The 27,847-nt window shown below is 63.1% G+C and overlaps 1 protein-coding gene and 1 long non-coding RNA gene across 12 annotated transcripts; one reads left to right on the top strand and one right to left on the bottom strand.

Moving 5' to 3' along the window:
• Positions 1-75: 75 nt before the first annotated feature.
• NHSL2 (NHS like 2) lies at positions 76-26,659 on the bottom strand. Of its 11 annotated transcripts, none has more exons than XM_068697398.1 (8): positions 26,332-26,659; positions 6,028-6,180; positions 5,182-5,315; positions 4,784-4,988; positions 4,065-4,196; positions 1,308-3,428; positions 1,066-1,198; positions 76-868 (listed from the first exon to the last, which is right to left on the bottom strand). In XM_068697398.1, exons 1-8 carry the CDS (start codon positions 26,636-26,638, stop codon positions 556-558), a joined length of 3,498 nt encoding a protein of 1,165 aa, XP_068553499.1. In that variant the 5' UTR covers positions 26,639-26,659; the 3' UTR covers positions 76-555. The 11 variants fall into 11 exon arrangements, with proteins under 11 accessions (XP_068553499.1, XP_068553494.1, XP_068553493.1 ...); XM_068697393.1 differs by lacking the exon at positions 26,332-26,659 and adding an exon at positions 20,193-21,350 and having other exon boundaries at positions 4,065-4,145; XM_068697392.1 differs by lacking the exon at positions 26,332-26,659 and adding an exon at positions 20,193-21,349.
• LOC137863862 (uncharacterized) lies at positions 22,043-24,688 on the top strand. Its single transcript, XR_011101192.1, has 2 exons — positions 22,043-22,173; positions 23,057-24,688. It is a non-coding gene; the product is annotated as an uncharacterized lncRNA (long non-coding RNA).
• Positions 26,660-27,847: the final 1,188 nt, after the last annotated feature.

The following is a 27,847-nucleotide window of genomic DNA, read 5'->3' as shown; positions in this document are numbered from 1 at the left end:
TCATACCCGGGACTTTGCCTGGGAAACTCAAGGTACAACACCGTCAAATAAAAAGAGAAAAAAACATCATCGCCATTGTGCATTAGAAAAAGCCATTTAAAGTACCACATGCCGAGTGACCAAACAGTTTCAAGCTAGCTTTGCTGCGGGTGCTGGAGGGTGCCTGGGGCTGCTGTCCCACTCTGTTCCCGAGGAGCAGCAGGAGCTGCCAGCCCAGTGCCACAGGAGGTGCCAGGTCCCGGGGCCAGCTCAGCAGGGGACAGTCCCCGCTGCGGTGCCACATCCCTGCCTCTTCTTCCCTCCTGCGAGCAGCCCGTCTCCGCCGGGGACATGGGGGCCTCAGGTCCCAACACTGCCTCTCTGACGGCGGCTCTCCCATCGGAGAGGAACCAGAGAGGATTTGCCGAGGAAGAAGTGAGAGCACGAGAGAAGCCCCAGCGGGACAGCCGGGACACCCCTGCTGCAAAGACCTGAGTGCCTAAAGCTACCGCTCGCAGCAAGGCTCCCTCCGCAGCCATCTCGAGCCCTTTGTGGCCAAGAAGGGTCTGTGCAAGGTTAGGGCTGGCTTTTGGGGCTGTTTGCACCATCCAGCTCAGGGGCAAACTCTGTCATGACCCTCCGAGCCAGCGGGTTTGTGGTCTTAAGCAGTTCAGCTGCAGATGGCCGGGTACCAGCACTGGTTTTACTGCTCTTCTTCTGGAGCAGGGCCTTAAAATCTTCATTCCTGCTGGAGGACTTCCCGGTGCCGACCACTGCTGCAGGAGACTCACTTGTTGGTGAGCCCGACGTCTTCACGGGCGAGTGGGAATTGGGCCGGCTGCCAAAGGTGTCACCAGGCTCCTTCCGCCCCAGAACCTTTCTCTTGGACCTAAGTGACAAAGAGCATCGTGGTGGGAGCAGCCCCAGGCAGGAGCTGCCACCGCTTTGGGATGTGGCGAGTTCCAAGGGCTTGCTCCCGAGCTTGAGCACCAGCCCCGGCACAGAAAATTTCAGGCACCAGCGATAGGGACAGAACCACGTTGGATCTGGAGGGGCCACTTGCCCACCCCCGCATACCAGCCCTACCTGTGGATGACGGTGAAGAGATCCTCTGTGGTCCGGGCTGCCACAAAGACATCATCGTCCTCCTCTGCGATGGAGTCAGCTGTCTTGTCGCTGGCAAAGCTCTTCTCCTCTGTGCCGGCCTCAGACAAGCTGCCTGTTTGCAGGGAGGAGAAGACAGCCATGAAATGCATGGGCTGATGGAGAGGGGCCCCCTCAGCCCCCTCTCCCTGGGGTATAACACGGAGGACCAGGGAGACCCTCACCTTGCTCCAAAGGGGTCTCGCCAGCTTGTGCTGTGCCCGGGGCCTCCGTGGGCGTTGGGTCATCGGTGTCAGGGTGGCAGCAGCTGGGCTCGGTGTCCAGTGTGATGATGGGGCTGGGGGTGGGTGCCGGGTCCCCCGCACCTCCTCCCTGCTGCACCGGGGCTGGGGCGAGCGGCAGGTAGAGCACGCTGGGTTTTTTGGGCACTGGTGGTGGCACCTTGGCCTTCCTCCGCTCCCCCTCTGGCCGCGGCTCATCCTCCAGGCTGCCCTGTGAGAGCCGCCGGGGCTCCCCTGGGCCCCTCCTCGGCTCCCCTTTGCGCAGCACTGCCAAGCCGTCCTTGGTAGCAATGCCGGGTGGGGACGTAGGGGAGAGGGGGCCCTCTTCCCGCAGGGCTGGGGGCTTGGGCAGGATGCTGAGGGGGGGCCGCTTGGCCAGTGGTGGCTTCTCCGCCACCGGTGGCTTCACCTTCCTCTCCGGACCCGGGCAGGGGACACGTGGTGGATCCTCGGCGTGCTCCGGGCCGTCGGCATTGTCCTCTGGCTCGGAGCGGCTGATGGAGCGCAGGCGGACGGAGCGCAGGTCGGACTGGGTGACCACGGGCATGATGGGCTGGATGGGGCTGGTCTTCTGGGCCAGCTTGGTGCCGAAGGTGGAGTCGGAGTGGTGCCGGCTGACCTTCGTCTTCCCCTTCAGGGAGATCTTCAGCCCCGACAGGTCGAGGTGGGCGGGTGGTGTGAGAGGGAGGTCGAAGGACAGCCTGGATTTGGGGCTCCTCTCCATGGGGGATGTGGGTGGCAGCGAAGACTTCCTCTCAGGGACCAGCGGCCTCACCCGCACCTGGTGTGGGGAGTGCCCGAGGATGGCCGACGTGGGGACGGTCGGGGTGGGGGTCTCCGACTGGCTGGAGTACCCGCTGGACGGGGACATCAGCCCCGTGGGCCTGCCCGGGGAGGAGGTTTTGAGGTCAGCCTCCGCCGAGAGCTGGGAGGGTGTCGTGGCTCTGGAGATGGAGGGGGACGTCAGGGACTCGGAGCTGCCCCGTGCCTTGATGCACTCAACGGCCGTGGTCCCCGTGGCCGTGCTTGAGCCGGAGAGGGACCGGTAGGCATCACCAGTCTTCCAGTCTGCCAGGTACCACTGGTGGGGGGCGGCTGGGCCATCGGGCTCCCTGCCCTGGGGGTCCGCGTGCACCAGCCGGTGGCTGGAGGGCTCCAGCGGGATGCACAGGCTTTTGGGTCTCTGATCCCTGGGCAGCCCCAGGGCAGCGGGGCCATCCTGCCCGTCCTTGATCAGCGAGACGCTGCGGGTGGGCGGCGAGGGTTTCTTCTTGGCCTTCTTGAGGGAGATGCTCTTGGAGCGCCGCCGCTGCTGCCCGTCGGGCTCCGGCCCCAGAGAGATGTTGTCGGTGCTGGTGCTGCCCTCGGAGCCGGCGCTGGGGTAGCCCAGGGCGCAGTTGGTGCTGCCCCGCCGGGCCTCGGCGTAGGCGATGTCCACGGAGCAGAGGGACCCCGAGTCGGTGGGCACCGACAGCGAGCGCTCGCGGAAGCGGCACCCTGCCCGCTCCACCCCGAGGCGTGCCGGCTCCGATGCCGGCTCCGAATCCTCTTTGCTAGTCGGTGAGAAATTCACCCTGGCCTCTCGTCCCTCACACCTCCGCAGGCCCCCGGAGCCTGGGGGGGACTCGGGCACCGCAGCAGGGAAGGAACTGGGCCCGGCGCTCCCCACACGCTCCTCTTGGGCAATGAAGAAGGAGGCCGCCCGGTCGGTGCCGGCGGGTGAACCCACAGCGGAGCTGCCCGGGGAGGCACCCTGGCCAGCCGTGGGGCTGGGGGGAGCGGCGTAGCTGAAGGAGCCGGCGCCCCAGGGTGAGGGAAAAGGGGTGCCCTGAGGCCCGTTGCAGGTGCCGGGGGTGGCCGCGTTGTCCATGGGGGTGGAGGGTGGGCAGCAGCGTGCCTGCAGCGTCCCCCCGAGGTCGCTGAAGGTCTTCCTCAGCGGGGCGGAGAGTGGCTGGCGGGGGCTTATCTCCTGGGGGGGCTTCCCCCCACTTGCGGGCTCGAAGCTGCAGGACAAGGACTCGGTGATGGGCGGGCGCGTGGTGGGCGCGGGGCCGTTGGCGTTGCCTGCGGGGACAGACACGGGGTGAGCAGGGGGCTGGCACCACCCCGGGCATTGCCCCTTAGTGTTGCCCTCCTGACCCCTGCCACAGGGAAACTTCCTTCCCCTTCCTCCTACTCCGTGAGAATTTCCCTTGGTGGCACGCTTTCTCCTCCTGTCCCTACACAGCTCTGAGCAGAACCTGGCTCTCAATTCTCTGCACCTTCCCTGGCACGACAAGGTCCCCGAGCCAGGGTCAAACACCATCCTGTAGCTATGCTGGGGGTGCCACCAGCACGCTCAGCCACACCAGCACCCTCACCACCCCGCTGTGGGTCTGGTGAGGACAGGCTGGGGCTGTAGAGCTGAGCCACCCCTAGGAGAAATCTCGGTAGCCTTTGCTCCCCATAACCGTGCTGCACCCCTATTTAGGGCCTGGGGGGTGTCCCCTATCATCACCCAGCTTCGGCGCCAGGCCAGTGCCACCAGCACGCCCAGGACCTCAGCTCCTCAGAGGGTGCAGAACCCTTGTGGTGGCCTTTCCATCCCCACGGCCGGGGTGTCCCAGCCCCACGGCGGTGCCTCTGCCCATCCTCAGGTGCCAGCCGGGCCCCGGGCACTCGTGGGGCAGGAAAAATGGGCTGCGCGGTTCTTGCTGTCACCTTGGTCTCGCAGGGACATGTTAGGGAATCCGATAACGGTCCGTCTACGCCGCAGGGTGGACTTGGGGTTCATCGCGGTCTCTGTGTTAAACAGGGAGTGACGAGCACTCGCGTGCCTAGCAAAGTGCTGCCCTGTAGCCAAAACAAACACGCTGCGGACACAGCCCCGTGCCATCGCCGTGGCCGCGGGTGTCCCCTGGCTCGCTGGTGGGCGGCGGGGGGGGTGTGAAGGAGCACGGTGAGCCCCACGGTGGGGATGGAGGAGCAGCGGGGATGGTGGTGGCGGCTGGTGGGAACACGGAGATGCTGCGATGGGGGTGGGATGCATGGGGAGGCTGCTGGGACACATTTCGGACACGGGCTTCGATGGGATGTGTGCAAGGGCCGGGCAGCTCCGCGCTGCCGGGCGCTGCAGCCCCCCCCGGGGACGGACAGATGGACGGATGGACAGACGGAGCGTGGCGTGAGCCAAGGTGACAACAGAACCGGCTGGTGGGGCAGCGTGGCAGCGACGAGAGACCGGATGGCAGCGTGGCTGCTGGGGCGGATGGACAAAGTTGCAGATGGCAGGAGAGGTGGCAGGGAATGACGCACACGAGCGTGGCTCTGCTGTCCCCTATCGCCCGCATGGGGCCGGCAGGGACACGGGCTTGCAGCCCCGGCTCGCCCTCCCACCACCCTGTAATCCCCTTCCCCGGGTCCCGGCCCCGCTGGCCTACCCGAGACGTTGATGGGGACAACGTTGGTCTGGACGGAACAGGACTGGTGCCACTGCTTCTCCTCCACGGTGGGCAGGGGGAAGGCCCTGGGCCAGGCCGTCTGCTTGTCGGGGGTGGTGGGGAGGCTCAGGGAGGCGTCGGGTGGCCTCACGCCCAGCGCGGTGGCACTGCTGCTCTCCTCGTCGGTGGCTTGCCGGCTCGGGGGCTGCAGGGAAAGGCGTGTGTCCGGCCAAATCCCCCCCCGGGGGACAGAAAGGGCCACCTCGGGTCCTGCTGTCCCATCAGCCGTGCCAACCCTTTTTCTCCACCCGATGCTGGGGCTGCACCGCCCTGCCCCACCGCCCCAGGGAATGCTTGGGCACGGGGGGGTCCTGGCACGGGGGGACCCCAGGACTCACCATAAGCACAAACTCGAGGCGTTTGGAGGGTGGAGGTCGGGGTGAGGGCTCCGGGGGGGTGCCGGGGGACGGGTGGCCGGCAGCGCGGAAGGTCTGCCCGGTCACCCTGCTCTCGTACTGCTCCTCATACTCCTCTGCAAGGGAAACGGGGGGACCCTGCTCCAGCTGCCAGCTCGGTGGCAGGAGGAGCATGGAGGCGTCTGTCCCTGGGCTGTCTGTCCGTCCCTGCTCAGCACGGGCGGCTCAGGATGCAGGGATGGGGAACGTGCCCGTGCTGCCAGCAGATCCCGTGGAGCGGGGCCAGGGCTGAGAAAGCACCAGCCCTCAGGGGGGCAGCGAGCCCGGCTGGGGATGGCCAGCATGGATCTCAGCATCTCCCGCCCTGTAATTGCTGAGCTAATTAATGCCGGTCGTTACGGCCTCGCACGGAAACCAGGTCTGCTCGGGCTGGCTTAATGAGATTACGCGTTGGGCGAAGGGCCAGGCTGCTGATCTAACCGATGCCTGTAAAGCATCTGATCTGAGGCTGCGTGGCGTCGCGATGAGGGAACTGGAAGGAAACCAGATCACCAGCCCCGCTGATTGCATTAAACGGCTCGGCAGCCCCGGCCCCCTCCTCGCGGGCAGGAACGCGCCGCGGGGCCACTTCTTGGCCACGGTCACTCGGATGGGGACCTGGGAAAAGACCGGTGCAGAGGCTGGGACCTCCTGGGGACCTGATTTTTGCAGTTTGGTGAGGTCGAAGGAGCAGCTTGGACAAGTGCATGTGGGGAGATGGCCTCGGGGCAGCGTACCCTGATCTGTGCCCGTCCCTGCCGCCCCAGACCGCCTCCCTCGCCCCGCTACCTTGCAGCAGGCTCTGGAGGTTGAGCTGAGCCTCCTGGTGCAGCTGCTCCATGCCCGGCGGGCGGCCGGCAGCCAGGAAGACGTTGACGGGCTGCTGCCATGCCAGCTTGGTGTGGGCGGCTTTCTTGCTCTCGAGGTCCAGGTTAGAGGTGGCTGCGAGCAGGAGGGAGCAGAATGAGAGGGAGGCAGGCGAGCGGCCATCCTGCGAGCGCTGCTGCGGGCTCGGGGCCGGTGCTGAGCCAGCACCGTGCGCTCATCCTGCCCGCCTGGCCCTCCAGGAACACGGGGACGGGGACGTGACCGTGTCACACCCCGGCAAAGCCACCCCCGCAGGCTGCAGGAGCAGAGCCCGTCGCCACCGCCGCTGCTGCTCCAAGCACCGGCCACGCTCCTGTGGGCGGACGGAGCGGGGTGAAATTGGGGAAGGAAGAAATCAGCCTGGCAGCCCGGGTGATTGCACAGCTGCTCTTGGGCGCAGGAAAGGCAGCGCGCAGCACAGCGGTGAGGCAACCTCCTCGCTGCAGAAAAGTGCAGCCTGAAAGCAGGGCGCCAAGGGGCACGGCACCTTTTTGTCACGCTTAGCTCATCCAGCAGCCCCAGAAGAGGGGACGCGTTGCCCGGCATACCTCACATTTAGCAGGGAAGGGTGGCGAGCCAGCAGGGGGTGAGGGCTTGCTGATGGCACCGGGGTCCAGGCGGGTGCTGGGTGCACACCCATTCCTATTTCCTGCGTGGCAAACACTTCCCCTCACCCCTGCCTCGTGGGGCCTGTCCCCAGCGAGCACGTCAGCGCCTCCGGCCGCAGCACCCGCTTCGTGCCAGACCCCACCCAAGCAAGGAGAGGAAGCAAACGGGGTGGCTTTGGTGAAAGGGGACCGCACCGCAATGGCTCGCGGCTGCCCAGCACCTCCCTGCGTGCTGCTGGGGCCCCCTCTTCCCACACTGCTTGAGCCTGCTGTGGCTACCCGGGCCACCGCGGCCCCAGCCCGCCGTGCCCCGAGCATCGCCCGCGCTGCCCACCCTGCCCCCAGCTCCAGCAGAGCCGAGCGGCGCAGCCTGCACGACACCCAGCATCCAAAAGCAACGTGCCTGGTCCCTAGCCTAGTTACTTTTATAATTTGTGTTACCATAACGACGTGCCTTAACACAAGCCCTTTTTTTTTTTTTTTTTTTTCCCTTTCCTTTAAATAATTTGACTCGTTTCCATATCAACCAAGAGGTGTCGGGGTGTGCGCGTGTAAATCACACCAAGGCTTCGTCGGCTGCCAAAGCCCCGTCCCGGAGGGCGCACGCAGGGCAGTGCTGTGCCCAGAGCAGCCAAACACCCGGGGATGAAATTCCCCCTGCTGCAGGTGAGTGCAGCCCCATTTTTTTCAAGCCGGAGCACGGCTTTTCCTCCTCTTGCCTCCTAGTTTGGTGCCCAGGGATGCAATGCCCAGGCAGGATGGAGGTGACGGATGGCACAGGGCGCACAGGCCGTGCACGGAGCAGGCTCTGGGCATCCCGCTTCCCCCCTACCCCTGCAGACCCTGCAGCCACTACGCAGGAAATCAAGGACACCCCAAACCACAGCCCCCCCCTCCCTCCTCTTCCCTCCTCCACCTGCATCCTGCCCCGAGCAGGGCACCTTACCTCCGCCCTGGCCCCCTCGGCACTCCCAGGCACCCACCCCGCCGGCTGCAACCCGGCGGGCAAACGGCAGCACCGAAACTCGGGGCCGCCCTTCAGCAAAGCGGAAGCCTCCCCGGGCAGCAGCCGCCGGGGGGGCCCCGCAGCCATCCCCCAGGGCAGGGCTCCAGCACCGGGACACCCTGCCTGCACCACAGGGCCCCCCCCCGGCCCCCTCAGCCCCCTGTGGTGCCATGAGGGGCTGCGCCATGCGCACACGGCTCAGGGCTGCCTGCGGGAGCCAGCGTAATGCCCTGGTGCTTCGGTTTTTGCTCCCCAGGAGGGTTTTTTTTGGGTTGGGGAGCATCACGCAATGGCTCTGCAGGTCACCTCGCAGGAGCCAGGATGTCTCCCAGGGGATCATCCTGCTCCCAGACAGCTCCGTTCCTCGCCCCAAGGCTGGGCAGTGTCTGTGTGCAGGGCTAAGCAGTGGCACCGCAACCTTGGTGACAATTTGCAGAGCGCGAGTGAGCGTTCAGGCTTGGCCCAGGATGGTGCCTGTGGTGCCATCAGGTCCAGGACTCAAGCTAAGGGGATTTTGCTCCTGCTTTAGGACCGGAGCGAAGCTCGAGCCAAGGTCTGGTCCCTCCTAGGACTGCCAGCTGCACAGCCTGTGCGCTCACCCCACACATCTCCCGAATCACCCCCGCTCCCCGCCAGCACCCGTATTTACCTCCTGCCCAGGCATCCCGAATCCACAGCGAGATATTCGACAGCGCCATCGCAGTGGCTGCCTGATTCACTCCAAAGCTACCCTAAGACGACGGCTCCTGCCGGAAACCACACGGCTAAACTTTTCCTTCTCAAGCCCTCCCCGAGCCCGCGGGCGGCACCGGCAGCACGGCCCCTGCCGCTCGGCTCCTCGCTGGTGCCGCGGGAGCGACGCAGCGGCAGGCGGTGCACCATCAGCAGGGCAGCCATGGCAACGGGCATCGGCACGGCGGCATGTCGAGCGCGCCGGAGGATGAAGGCCCTGAACTTCGAGGCCGAGATCGACCCCGAGCAGCAACCCGAAGAGCGCCGGCGACGTTATGGCCCCGGCTTCGAGCGAGCGCCCCGACCTGCTGCCAGCACGGCGAGCGCTCTGTCCCGGCGCGTGCGGCTCGGTGACATTCCCTGTGGTCCGGAGCCAAAGCGCACGCTGCTCTGCGATGAGCGGAGAGGAAGAGAAACTAGCAAACAGCAGGAGCTGGCAGCCGCCGCGGAAAGTGCCTCCTGTCCCAAGCTCACCCCATGCTGAATTCGGAGCTGCCGATCCAGCTGCCCCGCTGAGACGCGGAGCGGCATCCGTGCCTGCCGCAGCCCCAGGCGTGGACGCCCGCCCAGGCCCAAACGATGTCCCCAAATTGAAAGCACTGTCCCGCTGAGAACCCCGTGCTAGGAGAGAGCAACGAGTGCCAGGCAGACCTTGCCACGGGTGCTTGCTGTGAGCGGGATGGGGCATGCCCAAGACACGAAACATCCACGCGGATGCTTTGCCAGCCTCTGGCTGCAGCCAGGGCTCCAGGCTCTTGAGGTGGGTGCCCGTGCCCGTGGCACGGCACGGCACGGCACCTGGTGGGGCTGTGACATGAACTAATCACGCCGGCCTGCTACGGCAGATTTGCCCGAGGCTCCAGGCTCTCCTCTCCCCGTTTTCACATGCAATCAGCTGATTTTTGTACTGACAGCAGATCACAGCACTGCAGAAGCTGTTGGAAGGGGTGGGTGGGTTTGGCAGCTGTGAGGGTCACTCAGCTCGCAGGGGGAGGGTTGGATTGCACGAGAGGTTTCTGTGAAAAGCACCAGCAGCCACACTGGTTAACGCCACTGTCCATCAGTAGGGTTCAGAGTTAACACCACGCTAGGACAGTCTGCCCAGCCAGCCCCGTGGTGAGATCAGGCAAAAACAGATAACAGCCCGGTTTCTCCAGCCGGATCCCAAGCGCTCCACGTCTTGTGCGGGGCGAGAGCGGAGGGGACACGCGTGCTCCCCGTGCCTGGTGCCAGCGGGACCCCGGTGACCCCGCCGGGGGTCCTCCTGCCAGCTCAGTGCGCGTGGGGGCACGCAGGGCCACCGTGCCTCTGTGGGAGCAGTCACCACAGCAACCAGCGCGCTGCCACTTGTGCGGAGACAGCGGGGACGTTGGGAACGGTGGCAGGGAAGCGAGCGAGCCCGCAACACCGCTGGGTTTCGTGGCTGCCTTGGAGGCAGGGGGCCCGGCCACCCGCTACTGCGGCCACCCCGTGCCCTGTCCCGGGGAGGCTGCGGTCCCGCGCTGGGAGCGGGCGCTTCCAGGAAAGCGCCGTTTCCCCTGTGCCCTGCTGGTTTTGCACTCCGCGGGGCCAGGACAATGCGAGGAAGTTGCCTGAGAGGGGAACGTGGCCAGGCCCTGGGACAAAGGGGCCCGAGATGTGAAATCAGCCGCAGCAGGAGCAACAGCAAGGGCGGCGAGGCCCCCGGCCGCTGCACCCTCAGCGTGGCCCCGCAGCCCGTGCTGGGGGGATCTGCCCCGTTGTGGTTTCATCAGAGCGAAGACACCCCAGATGGGCCAGGGAGCAGCAGGGAGGGCTTAAAAGACAAAGGGACACATCGCAGCCAAGGCCACACTGGGATAGTGGGGACAAGACCTGCAGCGTCAGGCGGCACTGACCCCATCCCTGCCTATCGCACGGCCTCCGAAGATGAGAGCCTCCACGTCCCCGTTCCCCAACCGGGCACCCCAAATCCCTGGAAGCACCGCTGCCCTCCTGCCTTACCTTCCCGGTGCCACGGCGCGAGGAGCCACTCCACCTTGGCCATGGCTGCAGCCGGCGCTCTCGGGACTCCGTGCAGCAAAAAAACACGGCGAGAAAGGAGCTGCCTCCGCCTTCCCTGCCTCCGGCCCCGTCCCCAGCCCGGAGGGAAAGGAAACGACCAGGAACTGGCTGTTTGAGTCAGCGCCAGCAGCCCATTGTCACAGCCCCGTCCCCTCTTCCTTCCCATGTCACAGCTTTCCGAATTCACTCGACTTTCACCCTGGGTGCTGCAGGAGCTCCCCCAGGGCTTCCTCTTGGCTCGCCTCCTGCCGAACGCCACCGGCGGAGACTCCGCGGGGACCACTTTCCAAGCACCCCGAGGATTTGTAAAGCCGAGCTTGATTTTCCTGGAGGACTGAGGCCCTTGGGAGCCAGGACTGCAGCAGAGATGGGAACGTAGCTCCAAGCACTGGCTTGCTTTGGGACGGGCTTGATTTTTGACACCGGGGCAGCATGGGGAGCATGCGCCTTGCACTCAGTGATGCTGCAGGCCCAAAGGATGGGATGCTTCGAAGACAGCAGATGCCAGCAGAGTTAATTTCCCCCAGGCACTTGCAACCCAGGCAGCACTTGCACATGGCTCTGGTAGATGGGGGAGACAAGCAGACCTGCTCCGACACGCACCAGCAACGGCCACGGACGACGTGGCAACAGATTCCCCCGGTGCCCCGGCACCAGCCCCTATAAGCTCTGTGTCAGAACAACTCCTGAGCATCTGCTGCTGCTGGTTTCCCGAAACACAGTGACCTGAGAGCCCCCCCCCCACAATCGCTGGCAATAGGGGAATATAAAAAATGTTTTTTGGCCAAGTTTGGCCAAGGTGTACCCAGGTACACCTTTCCCAGCCCTGGTAGAAGCACAATCAGCTCCGGTCCCCTGTGAGCCATGAGTCTGGGGCAGGAGAGGTGGGCAGGGTGCAGTACCCCAGCCCCCCAGGCCCATCCACTACCCACATCCCAAACCGAGAGGGCAACACACTGACAGCATCCTTCACCCCTCAGCCCCCAAGGCGCACGGCAGCCCCTCCTGACCTAAAGCTCTCTTTGCCCTATTTCAGTCCTCTGCGCCACCCGCTACAACAGCAGCTGCAAAATTATACGGAGACAGGCTGTACTTCCACCCCCTCTGCCCGCTCATTATTAAGCTGTGACAGTCACTTGGGCTGTGACAATCACTCCACGTTTTCGTGCGGCTCCCGAGCGATTTGCTGGAGGGCCCTCCCAGGGCTGCCAAGTTCCCCGCTGCTCCCCGCGCTGCCACCTCCCCGCTCTCCAGCCCGCAGGAGCGCACGGGGCAGCGGGATCACGGCCGGTCCTGCAGCCCAGAGCCCTGCCAGACCTCAGCGTCCCAGCTTTTCTGGCATTTCCAGGCTCTGGGCTGGGTCGCAGAGGGAAGCCGAGCTTCCCGGTGTCTGGAGAGGGTTGTGGAACCGCCTGGGCTGGCCGGGTGGGGACAAAGGAGTGAGCAGACAGGTCCTGCTTGTTCGACCCAGCTTTTTCAGAGGGCAGCTGTGCTCGGCCGCCCCACGCTCCCCCCCCCTAAATGCCCACAGCAGATTTGCTGGGCTTTCTGCCTGGGGAGAGACCCCTCGGAGGCACCCGCTGGGGGAGGTGGGGGCTGGGGGTGCTGGGGGCGGCGCAGGGACGGGCTCCCTGCCTCGGCAGGGCCCTGCTTTAGGGCCAGCGAGTGCAGGCCTCTGCAACACAGCTGGCTCCTCACGAGCTGGGGCTGGCTCCACGCGTTTTGGGGCTGCCTTCCTGCACCTGGGTGCCGCTTCCATTCAATTCGGGGCTGGCTTCTTGCACCCTGGTGCTTGCTCCCACCGATTCAGGGCTCACTCATTGCAACCTGGGGCTGGCTCCTTGCAATTTGGGGCTCGCTCTTTGCAATTTGGGGCTGGCTCCCCGCAATCTGGGGTTTGTTCCTTGCAATTTGGGGCTTGCTCCCTGCAATTCGGAGCGTGCACCTGGCACCGTGAGGCTCGCTCCCTGCAATCTGGGGCCGGCTCCCCACATTCCAGAGCTGGCTCCCCACATCCTGAGGCTCCCCCTCCCGCAGCTCGACCCTCCCCGGGCAGCACCCGTGCCACGCACCGGGGAACGGTGCTGAGCAGGGCAGTGGGGTCAGTGCCCCGCGACACCCCCCCGGCTGGCCGTCCCCGGCAGCGAGGCGCAGCTCAGCTGGAGGTGACCTCCCCCGCGTCCTCCAAGCGACCCACAGGGACCGGGAGGCCGCTGCCAAGGGCGAGCCGCCCCCTCCCCTGCTTCCCCTGCTCCATCCCAGCCCGCGGCGGGGGGCACCGGCACCAGGCACCGGAGGGAGCGGAGCGGGGGGCGCACGGGGAGCGGGGCCGGTGCCGTGCCGTGCCATCCCGTGCCGTGCCATCCCGTGCCGTGCCATCCCGTGCCGTGCCATCCCGTGCCAAGCCGTGCCATCCCCCGGTACCTGTTGCTGAGCGCATCATCCTGCCCCGCCGCTGGTTGCGCGGCGCCTTGCGCTGCGCGTTGCCCATCCTCCGGCGCTGCTCGCCCGGCCCAGGTGGTCACAGCTCCGCCGCCCCCGGACCGCTCCCCTCCGGCTCCATCCCACCCCTCCGCCGAGCCCTAAGCGAGCCGAAACGAAGCGCCCCGAGCCGTGCTGAGCCGGGCCGGGCCGGGCCGGGCCGGGCCGCACCGAGCGCCCGCCGCATCGGCGCGGCGGCCGCCGGCCCGCCCGCCCCCTCGGAGCCCGCCCGCCGCGGCGGGGCCGCGGAGCGCGATCGCGCCCAATGGCGGCGGCTGCGGGGGGCGGCCGGGGGCGGCGGCGGGGTGGGGGGGGGTGGGGGGACACGGGGATGGGGATGGGAACGGGGAGGGGGCGGCCCGAAGCGCGGGGATGGGGGTCCCGGGTTCGGCACGGATCGGGGCGGGGGGATCCTTCGAAGGATGGGGTGCCCCGGGGGGGGCTGCGGGGGTGGCAGCGCTCCCCACGTCCTTCAGAGCAGCTCTGCGAGGCTGGCCCCGAGGGGAGCTGGAGACCTGCAGTGGTGCCGAGGGAGGAGGGAGGGCACGGGTGGGCTCTCGGGGATGCTGCCCCATCGGGGAAAAGCCAGGCGAGGTGCGTGGTGCGCATCGCAAGAGCCATGGGTGGGGGGGATTTGGGCCTGTGGGTGCTGGGGTGATGTCTGGGAGGTGTGCTGGGAGGAGCAGGGAGCACCCAGAGACCCCAACGCTGCGCTGGGACCCGGCTGGCAAAGGGGCCTTACACCCAGAGGCCGGGGGTGCCATGGGACTGCTCAGCCCCCCTGCTCCATCCTGGGCCAGGAGGGTTGGAGCATCCCTCACCCGCCGAATCTCGGCATCTTGTGCAGCGACAGAAAGGACCAGAAAGCGCCGGGAGGTTGTTATGGCAACAGCCACAAATTGGATCAGTACTTGGCGCAAGGAGCGGCAGCGTGTGTGCAACTGCTGCGGGAGCAGGTGGGTGTGAGAGCTGCGGCGGTGCGGGGGCCCAGCTGTGCCACCCCCGGCTCGCGGGGACGAGCCACCCCCCCTCTCCTCTTACCCAAGAAAGCGAGGCACCACGGCGAGCCCGGGGCGGCTTGCAGAAACGCCGTCCCAGCAGCTATTTGCTCGGAGCCCCCCGCCCCAACACGCGCCCCATCCCGGGCAGCGGGACCCCCGGCTCGTCCTCCCCTCTTGTGGGGTTGCCCCACGCCCATCTCCTCCTCCTCCTCCTCCGCTGCTGCCCTCCGCTCCTGCTGGCGCGGAAGGCAGCTTCATAAAGCGGAGGAGCCGATGGTTTTCTGGCCGAGAGACCACGTTAAAAATAAATAAATAAATACATAAAATAAATAAAATAAATAAATAAATAAATGAAGTAACTAGCAACTCGGATGAGCTCATTGGAGAACAATGGCTCGGGGCCCGAGCCAAGGACGGGGAGAACGGGACCCGGGCTGCCGAAAGCGGGCTGCGGCACGCGTGGCGCCCAGTTGCCGCACCAAACCGGGTGAAAGGGGCGTTGAGGGGTGCCCACCGAGCTGGAGGGTGCTGGCAGAGCTCGGGAAGCCAAGGCCTGAGCCCGTCCCCACCTTCCCCATGCTTCCCCACCGCCCCCGAAGGTGACCTCCAGAGTGGCCCCTGCGAGGCTGGCCTGGCTCTGGCACCGCTCTGCCTGCAGAGCTCCCAAAACGCCAGGCTGAGGCTGCCGTGCCACCTCGTGTCCCCTCTGGGTTCTGCATTCCTGGGATTCCTCCAGCGCAGCAGCACAAGTTTCCTTACTCGGCAGTCCCGGGAGCTGCACGAGTGCCCCCCGGGAGCTTCTCACGCCCCGACACCACCACCAGCACAGGGCACGCTGTCAGGGCTCAGGCAGCGTCCCTGGGCACCCAGACCCCATGCAGGGGTCAGGCATGTGCAGACCGCCGAGGGGATGTGGGTACCCGAGCCCTGAGCACCCCACCAAGCTGCACCCCAATCCCTGGGCACCCAGAGCTCCTTCCAGCTTGGGAGCAGCAAATGCAACCCAAAACCAGTGCGCAGGACCACCAGCACGGACCCAGACGCGTGCCACATGCTGTAATATCCTCACCACGACGTGTGAGCCCACTGCGGGGGACATGGTGCCAGTCACCCTGCTGGGGCACGGGGCGTGGTGCTGGCACGCTGTCCCCTACATGGCCACCAATCCTGCAGCCACCGCATCATGCCCAGCTTGGGGGAACCCACTTGGAGCACCCAGCCTGTGCCTGGGAATGTGGCAGCAAGGCGGGGGCACCCCGGGCACCTCCCGTCCCGGTGGGGTCCCTGGGGATGCTCCCACCCCAGCCGGTGCCAGCGGCAAGGAGGAAGGGGAAGAGAAAAAGGAGGAAGAGAATGAGGAAGAGGAGGAGGAGGAGGAGGTCTGGGCACGGCTGTGGGGCACAGCCCAGGGCACAGAGGGCTCTGCATCCCTAACGGCCCCACACCATGCACCCGCTGCGCTCCCTGCCCTCATCCCGCGGAGCCGCCAGCCCCCTCCCTGAAGCAGGACAGCGATCGGGGTGGAGGAGGAGGATAAAACTTCTACGTACCCAGCTCGGCCTCCTCCTCTTTCTCTCCGCACAGGGATGGGGGCCACGGGCTGCTCCGTGCCCCGCTGGCTGCCCTGTGCCCCCATGGCACCCTGGCACCTAGCGGGGTGGCTGCGTGGGGCGAGTTGGCTGCCGGCCGCCGCTCCAACTCGGCCGCTAACTCGCTCCAGGTTTGCTGGGAGAAAGGCTGCATGGAAATGCTTTTCCCACCCCAGCCCAGGCCCTTCTTAAAGACATAGCTGCACTTCCCCGCCGCAGACGCATGCCACGGCGGAGCCATGGAGACGGCGCGGGGATGGAGCTGGCCGGGGGAGCAGGGGATGGGGGCCACCAGCTTGGAGGGGCTGCAGGAGAGGAGGTGCCCCATGCCACCCCACCACTGCCCTGCCCGCGTGTGGAGCTGCCACGAGCAGAGCCAGCCTCCCCTCTCCCTTAATTAACGGGGTTTGGGCAGCCAGCTGGGGGGGATTTGCTCCAGGCTCCATCCTGCAGCTCCCCTGGGCTCTGCCATTTGCTTGGTGACATCCCTCGCCCTGCCCTTTGGCCCCACGGCTTTGGGGCACATCCCTGGTGCAATGGTGCCAGCTCTCCTTCCCAAGAAGCCACAGCGGGTCCTGCACAGGCAGGAGATGATCCTGCCACCCTGACCTCACCTCCTGCTGCCATCGCTTTGCCTGTCCCGCGCCTAAGCAGAAACCTGGAGTCGCCGAGCGATTTCCAGCAGCACAAATCCCCCCACGACCTTTTGGCTGACCTCTTCCAGCCAAGCCCGTCTGCGCAGGAGCCTCCAGACCAGCACCCAAGGAGCAGGAAACCACAAGCCACTCTCACGCACACAGCTGGGGTGCCCACAGGTGCCCTGGGGCCCAGGGAAGGAGGGTTTCACGTCCGAGCTGATGTGCCCGGCTGAGCTGACCGCACGTGTGACGCACGCAGCAAGAAGCAGACCTGCTGCAGCTGCTGGCTGCAGGGGTGCCACGGGGTTTGGGGATGGGATGTGGCCATCCCCATGAGGCTGCTGAGGGCATGGGCGGGTGGCACAGAGCCAGCTGGCACCCAGCTGTCCCCAGGAATGGGTGTAGGGGCTGCGCCAGGAGCGTCCCAACACTGGTCAGCAGCAGGGAGCTCGGTCCTTGGGCCAGCAGCTCCTGCCTTTCAGCGATTACGGCCTCGAGACGACCTCTGCTGTGCTCGGTAGCTGCTGCACGCACGGCGTGGAGGCGGCCCTTCGTTCCTGCACCGCGTCTGGCACCTGCAAACGCCCCGCCACAGCAGGAGCTGGAGGGATGAGCTGCTCCAGCCCAGCAGTGCGGCACCACCCTGCGCTCCAGCGCCTGGCGACGGTGCTGTGCGAGCGCTTTCACTTCCCTGAGCGTGCCGGAGAGCTCTGCAGCTGGAGAGCGGGTTGCCAAAGTGAGCTCCAGCTCCTCTCTGCACATGAAAGTGAATGCATCCTTCAGGCTGCTTAAGATGATGCAAGCCTCTTTGGAGACATAGTTGAAACCAATCCATGTTCCTGAGCAACGTAACCGCTGCCACAGTCACAGCCAGCGCGATGTTGTAAGCGCTTCCTACCAGCAACCACCCTGATATAGAAATACTACGGAGGCTTGAGGAGCCTCTACTTGCGACCCGGGGCAGCAAGGAGCACGAGCACCACAGCTGTGCCGCGTTGCAAGTGGATGGCAGCACCACCCCATGCCCCCACGCACCGCCAGCGGGTGATTTGGGTCCCCAGTTGCAGCCCCATTGCAAGCTGGCGGGGAGGGAGCGAGGTCACGGTGACAGCCTGGAGAGGACACCCTCGGTGCCAGCTCATCCCCAGCACCTCCTCCTCTCCTTCCCTGGGGAAACTTCAGCAGCGGTGCCTGCTCCTGACCACCGCACCGCCGATGTTTTCGGAGAGCAGGGTCTGGATGCGAGACGAGCGTTATTCCTCCATCCCCTCTCTCCCTGCTGCTCCCCGCAGACGGTTCCCGTTAGGAGGCAGGGTGCGGCTCCCCGCTCCGTTCCTCTGGCAGCCGAACCCAGCCCAGCTTTGCTCAGCCTCCTTCCTCCCACTCGCGCCAAGGCCACGTTTGGGGGGAGCTGCGCTCTCCCCTCTGGCGCTGAAATCACCGCTGGCTTCGGAAACAAGCAGGCGGAGGAAGCTTCTTGGAGGCTTCTTGGAGCCACACCGGAGGAGGCTGAGGCCAGGATGAGCAGCTCCAGTTCCCAGGACGAGGACTTCTCCAGACCTTCACCTCGTGCTTGCCATAGCCGGTACTGCTTATCCCATGGGGTCATGGCATCTCCTGCCCCTGCCCCGTGCATCTGCGTGCTGGGAGCCCTGTGCCACCCCCGGTGCTTCCCCGCGGGTGGTGGCTCTGCCCATCTCCTCCACTTGCATCGAGATGTGAGCTCAGAGGACGGCAAGCACCGTGCGTTCAGGCAGGAGCAGCAAACAGCTCCTCCTGCCAGCACAGCCCAGGGTTCCTTCCAGAGAATCAACCCCGCAGCTCCTCAGGGAACAACGGTTTAAATAGCTCTCGGCACCCGGCCCCATCCTCTTTGTCACCAAGAGTTATTTCGGGAGTGGCTGGGTCCCCAGGGGTGAGGGCTGAGTGGGGAGCACGAGCCCGTACCCCCCAGCTGGCACCCAGGGGGCTGCGAGGGGCAGCGCTGGGACGGGCGCAAGCTCTCCAAGCTCTCACGTGGTGGCCGATGAATAAGGGCAGAGGAATCCAGCAGCCTTTGGCTGCTGCCTTGCAGTGGAAACAACCTCGCTGCCTCGGCAGATTAAGCACTCCCCTGGCCCTCTGCGGCGCGATTCCTTCATCCGGCAGCGATGCGACTGCCCCAGCGCCTGCCTCTCCCGAGGAGGAGGAGGAAGGCAAGGCGGCTCCTGCTGGCTCTGCAGATGGACAAACTGCACGGGCACAGTGGGCACCCGAGCTGCTTTTTCGGCACACTTCAACCTGCCTGGGAGGAACCAAAGCCGGGGAGAGGATCCTGAGAAAATCCGGGATCAGCATCCTCGGGGAGGGCAGAGCCACAGCCTGGCCCCCTCCCCTGGCACTGCACAGCTGCGGTTTCCTCGCTGGAGTTTGGCAACACGTGGAGCACCACCACTCACTGCAAAAGCCCAGAGAAGGCTGTAATCACCAGCATGTGGTGTCAGCTCCGAGCCAGCCGAAGGGACAGCCAGCAGGTGCTGCAGCCCTGCCGGGGTCTCGGTCCTGAGGTACGAGCCTTCGGTGCTGGACTGCAGGAAGGCTGCTCCAGGGCATGTTTGGTGCTGCTGATTCACCTCCGTGTCCCCGGGGACCAGACATTTTGGTTTTGTTCCGCTTTGAGAAGAGAAACGTGATTTTTCCCCTTTGGATCCTCTTCAAGAAATGGAAAAAGGGGGACCCACTCCCACCCTCCAACAGCATGGTGTCAAGTGTTTGTTCCCCCCTCAAGGGACGCGGCACGGTGCTGTGCCTCAGCACCCGAGGGTGGTGCTGCCCTCGGGGTGGGGGAAATGCAGCCCGCCCGTGTCCCTGCGCCCCGTGGAGCTGGGCTCATGAAATCAAACCAAGCTTTTTTTTTTTTTTCATTATTTTTTTTTCTCTTGATGCATCTCCAACCTCCAGCTAGTGTCATTTATGCACATCCACACGCATGCATGTTCATGCCTCTAACGAGGAGACAAGGCAGGAGAGGACTGCCCCATCCCTGCTGGCCCCTGCCCGAATCCTGAGGCCACCGTGGCCGCGATGTCCAGCCCAGTGGCACAAAGCTCCTGCGGCCAAAAGCGTTCCCAGCCCACCGACCAGGAGGGGACCATCTGGCCACCGTCAGGGCCAGCTCCTCCTGCAGGGGACAGCGGTCCAGCACGTACGGTGACAACACCAGCTCTGCCCTACTGCAGGTGCCAGCTTGGGTGACTGCGGTGCCTCCTCCCCAGACTCCTGCACCAGCCGAGGCGGGGGACAGCGGGAGCCTCTTCCTTCCCCTGATAACTTCTCTGCTGCACCAGCATTTGCAGGAGCAGCGCATCTCCCTGGCCAAGGCTGAGCGCTCGGCTTGCATCCGGGAAGCACGCGGCGAGGGTCTGGCAGTCATTCCCCGTGGCTCCACGCAGACGGAGCAGCAAACGGCACTCGCGAGGGGGGTTGCAGAAAGCACAAGGGACACACACACACTTCGTCAAGGGCCTGAGAAACGCGCTGCGCTTCTGCGGAAAGCATGCTCCAACAACAACCCCCCCCCAAACCCCCCCGCAAAGCGTTTGAAAATAAACTTTTCTAACCCAAGCCAAAACGAGCTTATTTTAAGCTCCTCCGAAACGCGCTGCCCGCTTGTGACCCAGCGCGTAAAGCCTGGTGCCAAACCCAAAGGCTCGGAAAGGGAAACGAGAAGCAGTTGGGGCACAACCCAAACCCCGCTGGCTGCCAGGGGGAGCGGGGCGCGGGCAGGACTGCGGGCTGCGGGCTGCCACGGGGCTCCGGCCACCCCAAAACCCTCGGGGGAAGCCGCTCCGCACCCAGGCGCGCCTCCACGGAGGCCGAGAGCGCAGCGATTTGGGGACGGTCGCCGGTCCCCGGAGCCAGGGGAGGCGAGGGTGGGCTGGAAGGAGGCAGCCCCCGCCTGGCAAACGATGGGGAGAGGGTCCCGGGGAAGGCTCGGGGTGGGGGCTTACCTGGGTCTGCCCCTCGCAGCGGCCGGCCCCGCAGCAGCGCTTGCAGGCGGGATGCGCGGCGGTGCAGCCGCCCGGTGCGGCGCCCCAGAGCCGCGACGTGGCCCTCGATGTCCCCGAGCAAAGCGAGCGAGTGGCCGCACAGGTCGGCGAGCTGCCGGAGCAGGGTGAGAGCCGCCAGGCTGCAAACGTCCCGCAGCTCGGCCAGCGGCATCGCCCGGCCCCGCCGAGCCACCACGCTCCGCTTGTAGAACGGCATGGCACGGACCGGACCGGCACGGCTTGGCACGGTTTGGCACGGCTTGGCACGGTTTGGCACGGCACCGCGCCCGCCGGCCCTCCAGCCCCGCTTCCCCGGCCGGCCCCGCGGCTGCGAGGGCTCTGGGCCGGCCGGTGGGAGGAGGAGGAGGAGGAGGAAGAAGAGGGAGGGGCGGCCGCCATCGGGGATGCTCGGGACCCCCCCTCCGTGCCGGCTCTCCCCCGACCCCCGTCGGTTTTTCCTGCCCCGGCCGGTGCGCCGAGGGGCTGCCAGCCCTCCCGCGGGTGCCTGGCCAGGCTGCTGGCGGATTTTGGGTGTGGGGGCTCCGGGAGGAGAGCGGGACCCCGAGGGAAGCAGCAGGGGAAGCACGTTAATCTTGCGTTTTTCTGGCATTGCTTTCCCCGTGGATGTTCTTGGCCACCGGCAGCTGCTCTCCTCTGCTCGTGTCCCCCCCCCTCTCCTTCTCCCCAGCGCACACTAAAGCAAATATTTGTGCTGGCCCCGAAGCAAAAATTCCCCTGGTTTAAACCGTCCACAACCTGCTGGCCCTCTGGGGTCGCTCTGGGATGCAGCGGGGCTGGGCTGGTTGCTGCTCTCCCAGCTCGCTGCAGGCCTTGAGCACGGGGTGCTCCTGGGGCACCCGGCCTGTTGCTGAGCACAGCCGGGGGGCTGCCTCCCCCCCCACAGCTTGGCGAGGGCAGGACCCCTGCCAGCACTTGAGGAGCCTCTTGCCCTTTCCTAAAAAGGTTGATTTTACCATGTTTTTAGCTGCTTTTTGCTTCACGCCGATGTTTTTTCCTCTTCTGTAGGAAAAAAAAAAGTGCATTGGCAGCGTGTTCTCCTTGAGAAGCACACTGCAAGGGTGGGTGGCCCCTAAAAATGGAGAGCACCCCAGATCCTGCTGGGTGCACCCCCAGACCCTGCCAGGTGCACCCAGCACCCTCCTGGCAGCCCCCATCGCCTGGGGAAGAAAAAAAAATTGCAGCAAGCATAAAGCACCGCGTCCCCCGTGTGCCCTTCCAGCATCCAACTATTTTCGGCACTGGGAATTTCCTGAGCCGGATGCTGATCCCGTCTGCACGATGACCCTCGCTGGGCTCCTCCGTGCCTTTGCCTGGGCTCTGCTTGGGTTTGTGTTCCTGCACCCAAGCCCAGTCCCATGGGGCACGCTGCTGCCCTTCTTTTGCTCCTTGTTCAGCTCCGTTGGGTGCCCCCGAGCTCTCCTATAAGCTGCAGAGGGCAAATTCCACGCTGCAATTGTGGGTTTTCACCTCTTTCCCCCAGATAGATTTGCGCACAGCAGGAAGATTTTGTTGTGGTGCCTCTCTGCCAGCACTGCGCTGGTCCCTGCGTGTTTGCAAGTGGGGAAACTGAGGCACGGGGTCACATCCTGGATGAGGGTGATGTCAGTCTGATCCTCTCAGCCCGGTCAGTCCCTGACCGTGAATCATCTTCTGGGCAAGGAGAGCATCTGGAGCCCATCAGGATCCCTCGCACAGGTCGAGCAGGGAGGAACAGACTGTGCCGAGCTCTGCTCGGCTCCAAACCTTCCCCAGCCCAGCCTGGCCCTGGTGCTGACCTCTCGTACTGCCAGAAAAGGAAGAATACACACGGACATTGTGCCTATTTTTGCGGCTTTTCCAGCAGAGAGCTGCTTGCTTCCAGATTGCCTTGGAGTAGCCTGGTTTAAGCTGCTCTCCATTCTGACAGCTACTGGCTGCACTGGTAAGTGGGCACAGAGCAGGGGGCACTGAGCACAAGCAGCGATCTGTGGGTAGTCAAGGGACTCCAGGAGCCGGGGGGATTCGTAAAAACATCCCACTGTGCAAGCCCCTTCACAAAATAACAAAATCTGGCTGCTTAGCCATTTAAACGTGTTTTTTTTTTTTTTTTTAAATTGTGCATCTTTTCCTCAAGCCTTCCATTCAATTTTTAGTGAGAAAACTAAAAGGACTAAACTAAAAGCAGGAATGAAGTGAGCTGAATAACGGGGTCACCACGTTATTAGGCTGATGGTGACGCACAGAGCGGGGCTGGCCGGGGCAGGAGCAGCCACAGGCACGTTTTGGAGCTGCTGGACAACCCCCACAGGACAAATCCCACGGGGATGCAGCATGGGGCGAGTCGTGCGGTGGCTCATGGTGCTTGAGCCGGTCCCTGGGGGCTCTCAGCCGTGCTGGGTTATTTGCTCTGTTTTTCACAGCTTGCATGCTGCAAACCCCAGAACCCAGTGGCTCGCTGCTGCTGAACCCCGGGGCAGCGGCTGGGGGTCCGCAGGGCACAGACCCCTTTCCGTGGGAGCTGCTGGGGCCACAGCCGGCTGCAGCGGACGTGCAGAACGCCGGCACAAGGAGCAACGGGCTCGGCCTCCTGTGGGAAACATCTCACTTGGCTACTGGCCGGGAAGGAGCCTCGCCAGCTCTGCAAACACTGATTGCATCCAGATGCTGCCGAGGATGCGCTCCCTGCCCCAGACGGCTCGCCCCGCGGGAAAGCCCACCCTCGCCCCGTGGATGTGATGCCACGGGGATGCTGCCAGCCCCTGCGGGGTTGGGGTTTCCTCTGCTCCCGCTCTTGCACGACCGCCCAGCCCCATTTTTTATTGCAGCAGGCTCTGCAGCTGGCGGCCAGCTGGACAATTTGGGGAGCCCGGCCCTGCCCTCGCCTGGATGGGAACCATGAGGAGAGCACGCAGCGAGGCCCAGCAGCCTCGTGCCTTCTCACCCAGCGCCTGGCCACACGAGCAGGGGATCCCAGCCGCTCTCAGCACCCTGCGGGGCTCCCAGTGGGCTCCCAGTGCCCACTGGAGGGTGCTCTCTGCCAAGCTTTGCCTCCCTGCTCCTGCTCCCTAGCGCTAATTGGCAGAGCAGTGCCTCCGAGCACGTCTTCCACAACCACTTGATGCCATTCCCTAACAAATTAGGATGCAGAGTAGCCCACACACAGGATACTCGGTCCTAATCCTTGTAGTAGCTCTTTTTAAGTTATCCCAGAGACTGTCTGGTGCTGTGAAGCCGGGCTTTGCACTAGCCGAAACTTTGCTCTCTGGTGTGCTACAGTATTTGTTTGTGGAAGTAGCTACGCAGCTACAGAGGCTTCACCCAGTTCCCTGGCTTGATTAGGTTTCTCTGAGATGCTTACAGGCTTTTCTGGATTCAATTAACTCCCCCGCGTGTCATCGACAAACTGGGCTCTGTTTTCCAGCTCCTTCTTTCCAGATCGCTGTTGAAAACATTAACATATGCAGCGATGAGACCCGCTCATGAGAAATTGGAAATTAAGTCCCCTTGGTTTTCTGTCTCCGACTTTTTTTATTTTTTTCCCCATAATGTCATTTTTCTCCTGCCCGCTTGTGCTGCACCTCGCAGGTATCCTGGCTGGTCCGAACGAGCCGTACCTCCCGTTAGAAGTAGGAACACCACCGGGGACGTTTTGGAGAGACTGACGAATTTCCCTTCCTGGAGTCCGTGTCATCCCATCTGTGCTCTGTTGGTCTATTTTTAATCACAGCTTAAAAACATTTTCCAGGAACAAATGCAAAGCTCACTGGCCTGCGCTCCCTCAGGCCCCTGGAGGCGGCTCAGCTCCAGGTACCCGACTCGCTGCCAGGCGGAGCAGGGGCTGCGTGGTCGTGGAAGCAGATCAGCAAAAGGTCTCCCCCCCTCCTTTTGTCATATTATCACACCTCATGGGGTCAGTGTGGGGCTCTCAAGTGGTTTTCATGATCAAAGGGGGTGGTAATATGCTAACAATAATCGTAATTGTTCAGCTCCCAGCGCGTTGAGCCCTTTGCCTCGCGCCCACACACCCCACCTTGGGCGAACTTATGCATTCCCTTCTGCACTTTGGCCAGGCTTCCTCCTAGTGCAGCCCTCTAGGGACCCGTATTTACCCTTTCTTCCATCTGTGTTGATCCTTTCATATTTCCAAAGCCTGGGAGGACACCACATCCCAGAGAGCCCGACACCGGAGCTGCTGGGCTGGCTCCTGGCCCCAGGTCCCACAGAGGAGCCATTTCCTAGGGGTCCTCTTGTCCCGTTCCCAGCAGGAAGGGAAAATTTGTGTGGCTCCAGCAGGGATACGGGGAATTTCTCTCACCTGTCTTAACAAGGGGGCAGAGGGCTGCCCGTAAGAGTGAAAGCCATCCTGTGCAAAACGCAGTTGTGCCTGGGCAACGTCCCACCACTCGTGCTATCTTTCTTAGTATCAAGCTGTTAATTAAAAACTTTGCAGAGCTCGACTATATTTCTTTCCCTCTATTTTGCAGAATGCTGCTGTTTAATCTTCGGGGACACAGAGCTCATTATTTAGTGTGCTGGCAATGATGAGTAAGTGCTTAAATAAACTAGCACAAAATAATAATTATCTGACGAAACCCACAGGCAAAATTCAATCTGCAGGGCAAAGGAGCACGGCTCTTCTAATAGACGCACCGCAGGTATTTGCATCTGTTCAGAAACGATACTTTGAAGCTGCGTGAATACCTGGGATTTTTAAATGAGCCCCAGCACGTGGGTCACTTGGGCAGAGCCAGCGTGGATGCATCTTGCTGCACGCTCCGAATCACTTACCCTTTTCCTTGGCTGGAACAGGAGGCTCCAGGCGCGCTGGCAGTCGTGGCATTTTCAGCTGCAATGTTCTCATTTGCTCTATTTCATCCTCAAGATAACGTACTGGCACAATTGAAAGGAGATTTATTTGTGCCAACAGATTTTGAAGATCTCTACCAGTTTAAAAGATGGGCTGGCAGCACGGAGGGGATACACAGAGCCTCAAGGGCTGGGAGAACCTGGGCAGATCTATTCCTGGGATCACGTTGGTGAGCCCAGCCCAAGGCTCCCACAACCCAAAGACCAGAACAAGGGCTGTCACAGCAGTATTTAGAGAGAGAATTTGATTAAATTATAACTAGCACCTGGTGGAGGCTTTAGCATCTACACCAGGTGCTGTTAAAGAAGAAGACAGCTGGGAAGGGGTCACATCATGGGGTGTGTTTTGCCTTTGGTGTTTTCTGGTGCCTTTGCCTCTTCTGGAGTGGCACTGCCTGTCACATTTGGGATGTTTCTCCATGGGTGACACAGGAGCACTTCTGAATATCACAATCCCACAGTCTCAACCTCAACGCTCGCCCAGCCGCAAACCTAACAAATATCATGATCATTTACTCTCAACCTTTTTTTCTTTTCCTTTTTTTTTTTTTTTTTTTTAATCTTTTCCTGAGCTCTGACTCAAAAGCCAACCCACGCTTTAAAATAACTTTGCTTCTGTTTTCCTAACCGCCTAAGCGAGCTGAAGGCAAACCATGGAACAGCTGCTGGCACCGACCTTCACCCTGTTCCCAGCACTCAGCTTTTCCCCCAGCAGCCAGCGCCCACCTGCAGCCTGCTTCTGCAGCTTAGCCCCACGTCCCCCTTCCAACTTCTGCTCTTGTTTGCCCTAGCGCTGCTGGCACTTTCCTGGAGCAGGCTTTGCTAAGAGCGTGTGCGAAAGCTCCTGCTCCAAATGCCCTGAGATTTTAGTGCACAAACATGGGCTGTGAAGGGATGAGGGCGCCCGTTTGTCACAGGGCTGCGTTCCTCCTGGAGGAGCCCTCCCCATCTCCCCCAGGGTTTGGCAGGGCTCGTCACACCGCAGGCTGCCTCAGCAGCTCCGTCCCTGCCATTAGCATGCGGTGGCGAGAGGAGTGTCACGCCAGGTGATCCATCACTGTCACTTCCCATTACGATAATAAATGTCTCCCGCTTCCTAATTTGCTGTCCTGGTCCTGCCAGCCGTGGCTGCGTTCCCCACACATCTTAAACGCGCGGAGAACGTTGTCATTACTGCCCGTGTCATTTGCTAAGTGTCTCTCAGCTAGTTAAATAAATGTTGGTGAGAACCTACCCACATCACAATGTGCTGCCGGCTGCTCGGGGAGCACGCTCTCCTCCTGCCTTTGCTGTCTGGCTCCTCTCCTGGAGCGTGTGGAGAGGCGAGGGTGGAGGTCAGTGTCTGCGCACGCACTCGGTGCCCTGTTCCCCAAATAAGTGCCAAACTGGGAGGGCAGGGACCCAACACAGTGGAGACACAGGGCCAGCTGCCACCCAAGCCCGGTGCTGAGCCCTACCCAAAGCACACCCCCTGCACTTCGGATCCATCTCAGAGGTGAAATTCCCTCTTCCTGCTCCTGCCACCCAGGCCCCTTAACCATCCTTCTAGTTTCCAAACCTTTTCCCTAGCAGCACGTCAGACAAGCTGTTCTGTCGCTAACATGTGCTGGTAAGGTCACATACGGCTGCTTGTGCTTTAGCTGTTTTACTCATGAGCAGAAAACTCTGGGACCTGGGCCACGAGCTAGAGCCAAATCAATGAGAGCTGTTGTTGGCTTGCGTTTGCTGAAGAAGAAGTGGGATCATGCAGAAAACAAGGAGAGTGGAGAGCTCTTGCATCGGGGCACCCGGCGTTTGACTCCACGCCAGCAAGGCTTCCCATGGGAAACGTCTGAGCAAGACACGAGAGGCCAAGGAGACGTGGGAGCCCTGCGACGGGAGGCATTCAATCTGCTCTGCTCGGAGCTTTTGTGTTTCTTTCATCTGCGTCAGAGTTTCGGCAGCAGCTGAGCTTTCCCAGAGAGGCGAGGAGCTGTGCTGCAGCGAGTGGCGGGGTGGGGAACTCTGCAGAAGAAACGTGGGACGATGCACAGATCATCCCTACGGTCACAGACACACAGAATCACAGAACAGCCCGGGCTGGAAGAGACCTCACGAGGTCGTAAGGTCCAACCTGTTGTGGGGAAAGGGAGCCTCGACAGGAGGCGCCCTGGACGGTCGCATCTTGAAAGTCTCCAGCGATGGGGGCTCCAGCACACTCCTGGGGAGGCTGTGCCAGTGATTGATCATTCTCACTGTCATTTTTTTTTCCCCTGGGAGGAATGCACGGGTGCGAAACTGAGGTGCCAAACCTCTCGTTACTGATGAGTTACTTGGTGCCACTGCAGAAAGCCAGCAACAGGTCAGGACTGCTGGTGGCAGCTCAACCAGTGCCTCCTTCAGGAAGATGGGTGTTTGATAATCTGTTGATCGAGTTTGCTGATTATTCCGCAGTTCTGGATGGGCTTGAAAATGAGCTTCTTCATGGGTACACCTCACCGGCTGGAATAACCGATTTGGTATCCATTAATACATACCTTACATTTCATCCTTTCCCTCAGAGGGGGCTCTGACTTTGATCCAAAGCTGCTGAATCGTGGCCAGCAACCTGCAGGCGGCTTTCCTTCAGCTCCTGGGCCAGCTGGAGTCCCAGCGGGCAGAGTTCAGGCCGTGCAGCGCTCAACATTAAACACAAAAACACAGCTTGAGACACCTACAGCCACAAACCCCAGCTGCTGCGAGCCGTGATCCCGCGTGCCCAGACCACCCGA

Source organism: Anas acuta, chromosome 13 (assembly GCF_963932015.1).
Source record: "Anas acuta chromosome 13, bAnaAcu1.1, whole genome shotgun sequence".
Classification (NCBI taxonomy): Eukaryota; Metazoa; Chordata; class Aves; order Anseriformes; family Anatidae; genus Anas; species Anas acuta.
The sequence above is the reverse complement of the archived record's forward strand: the minus strand, read 5'-3'. Positions and strand labels throughout refer to the sequence as shown.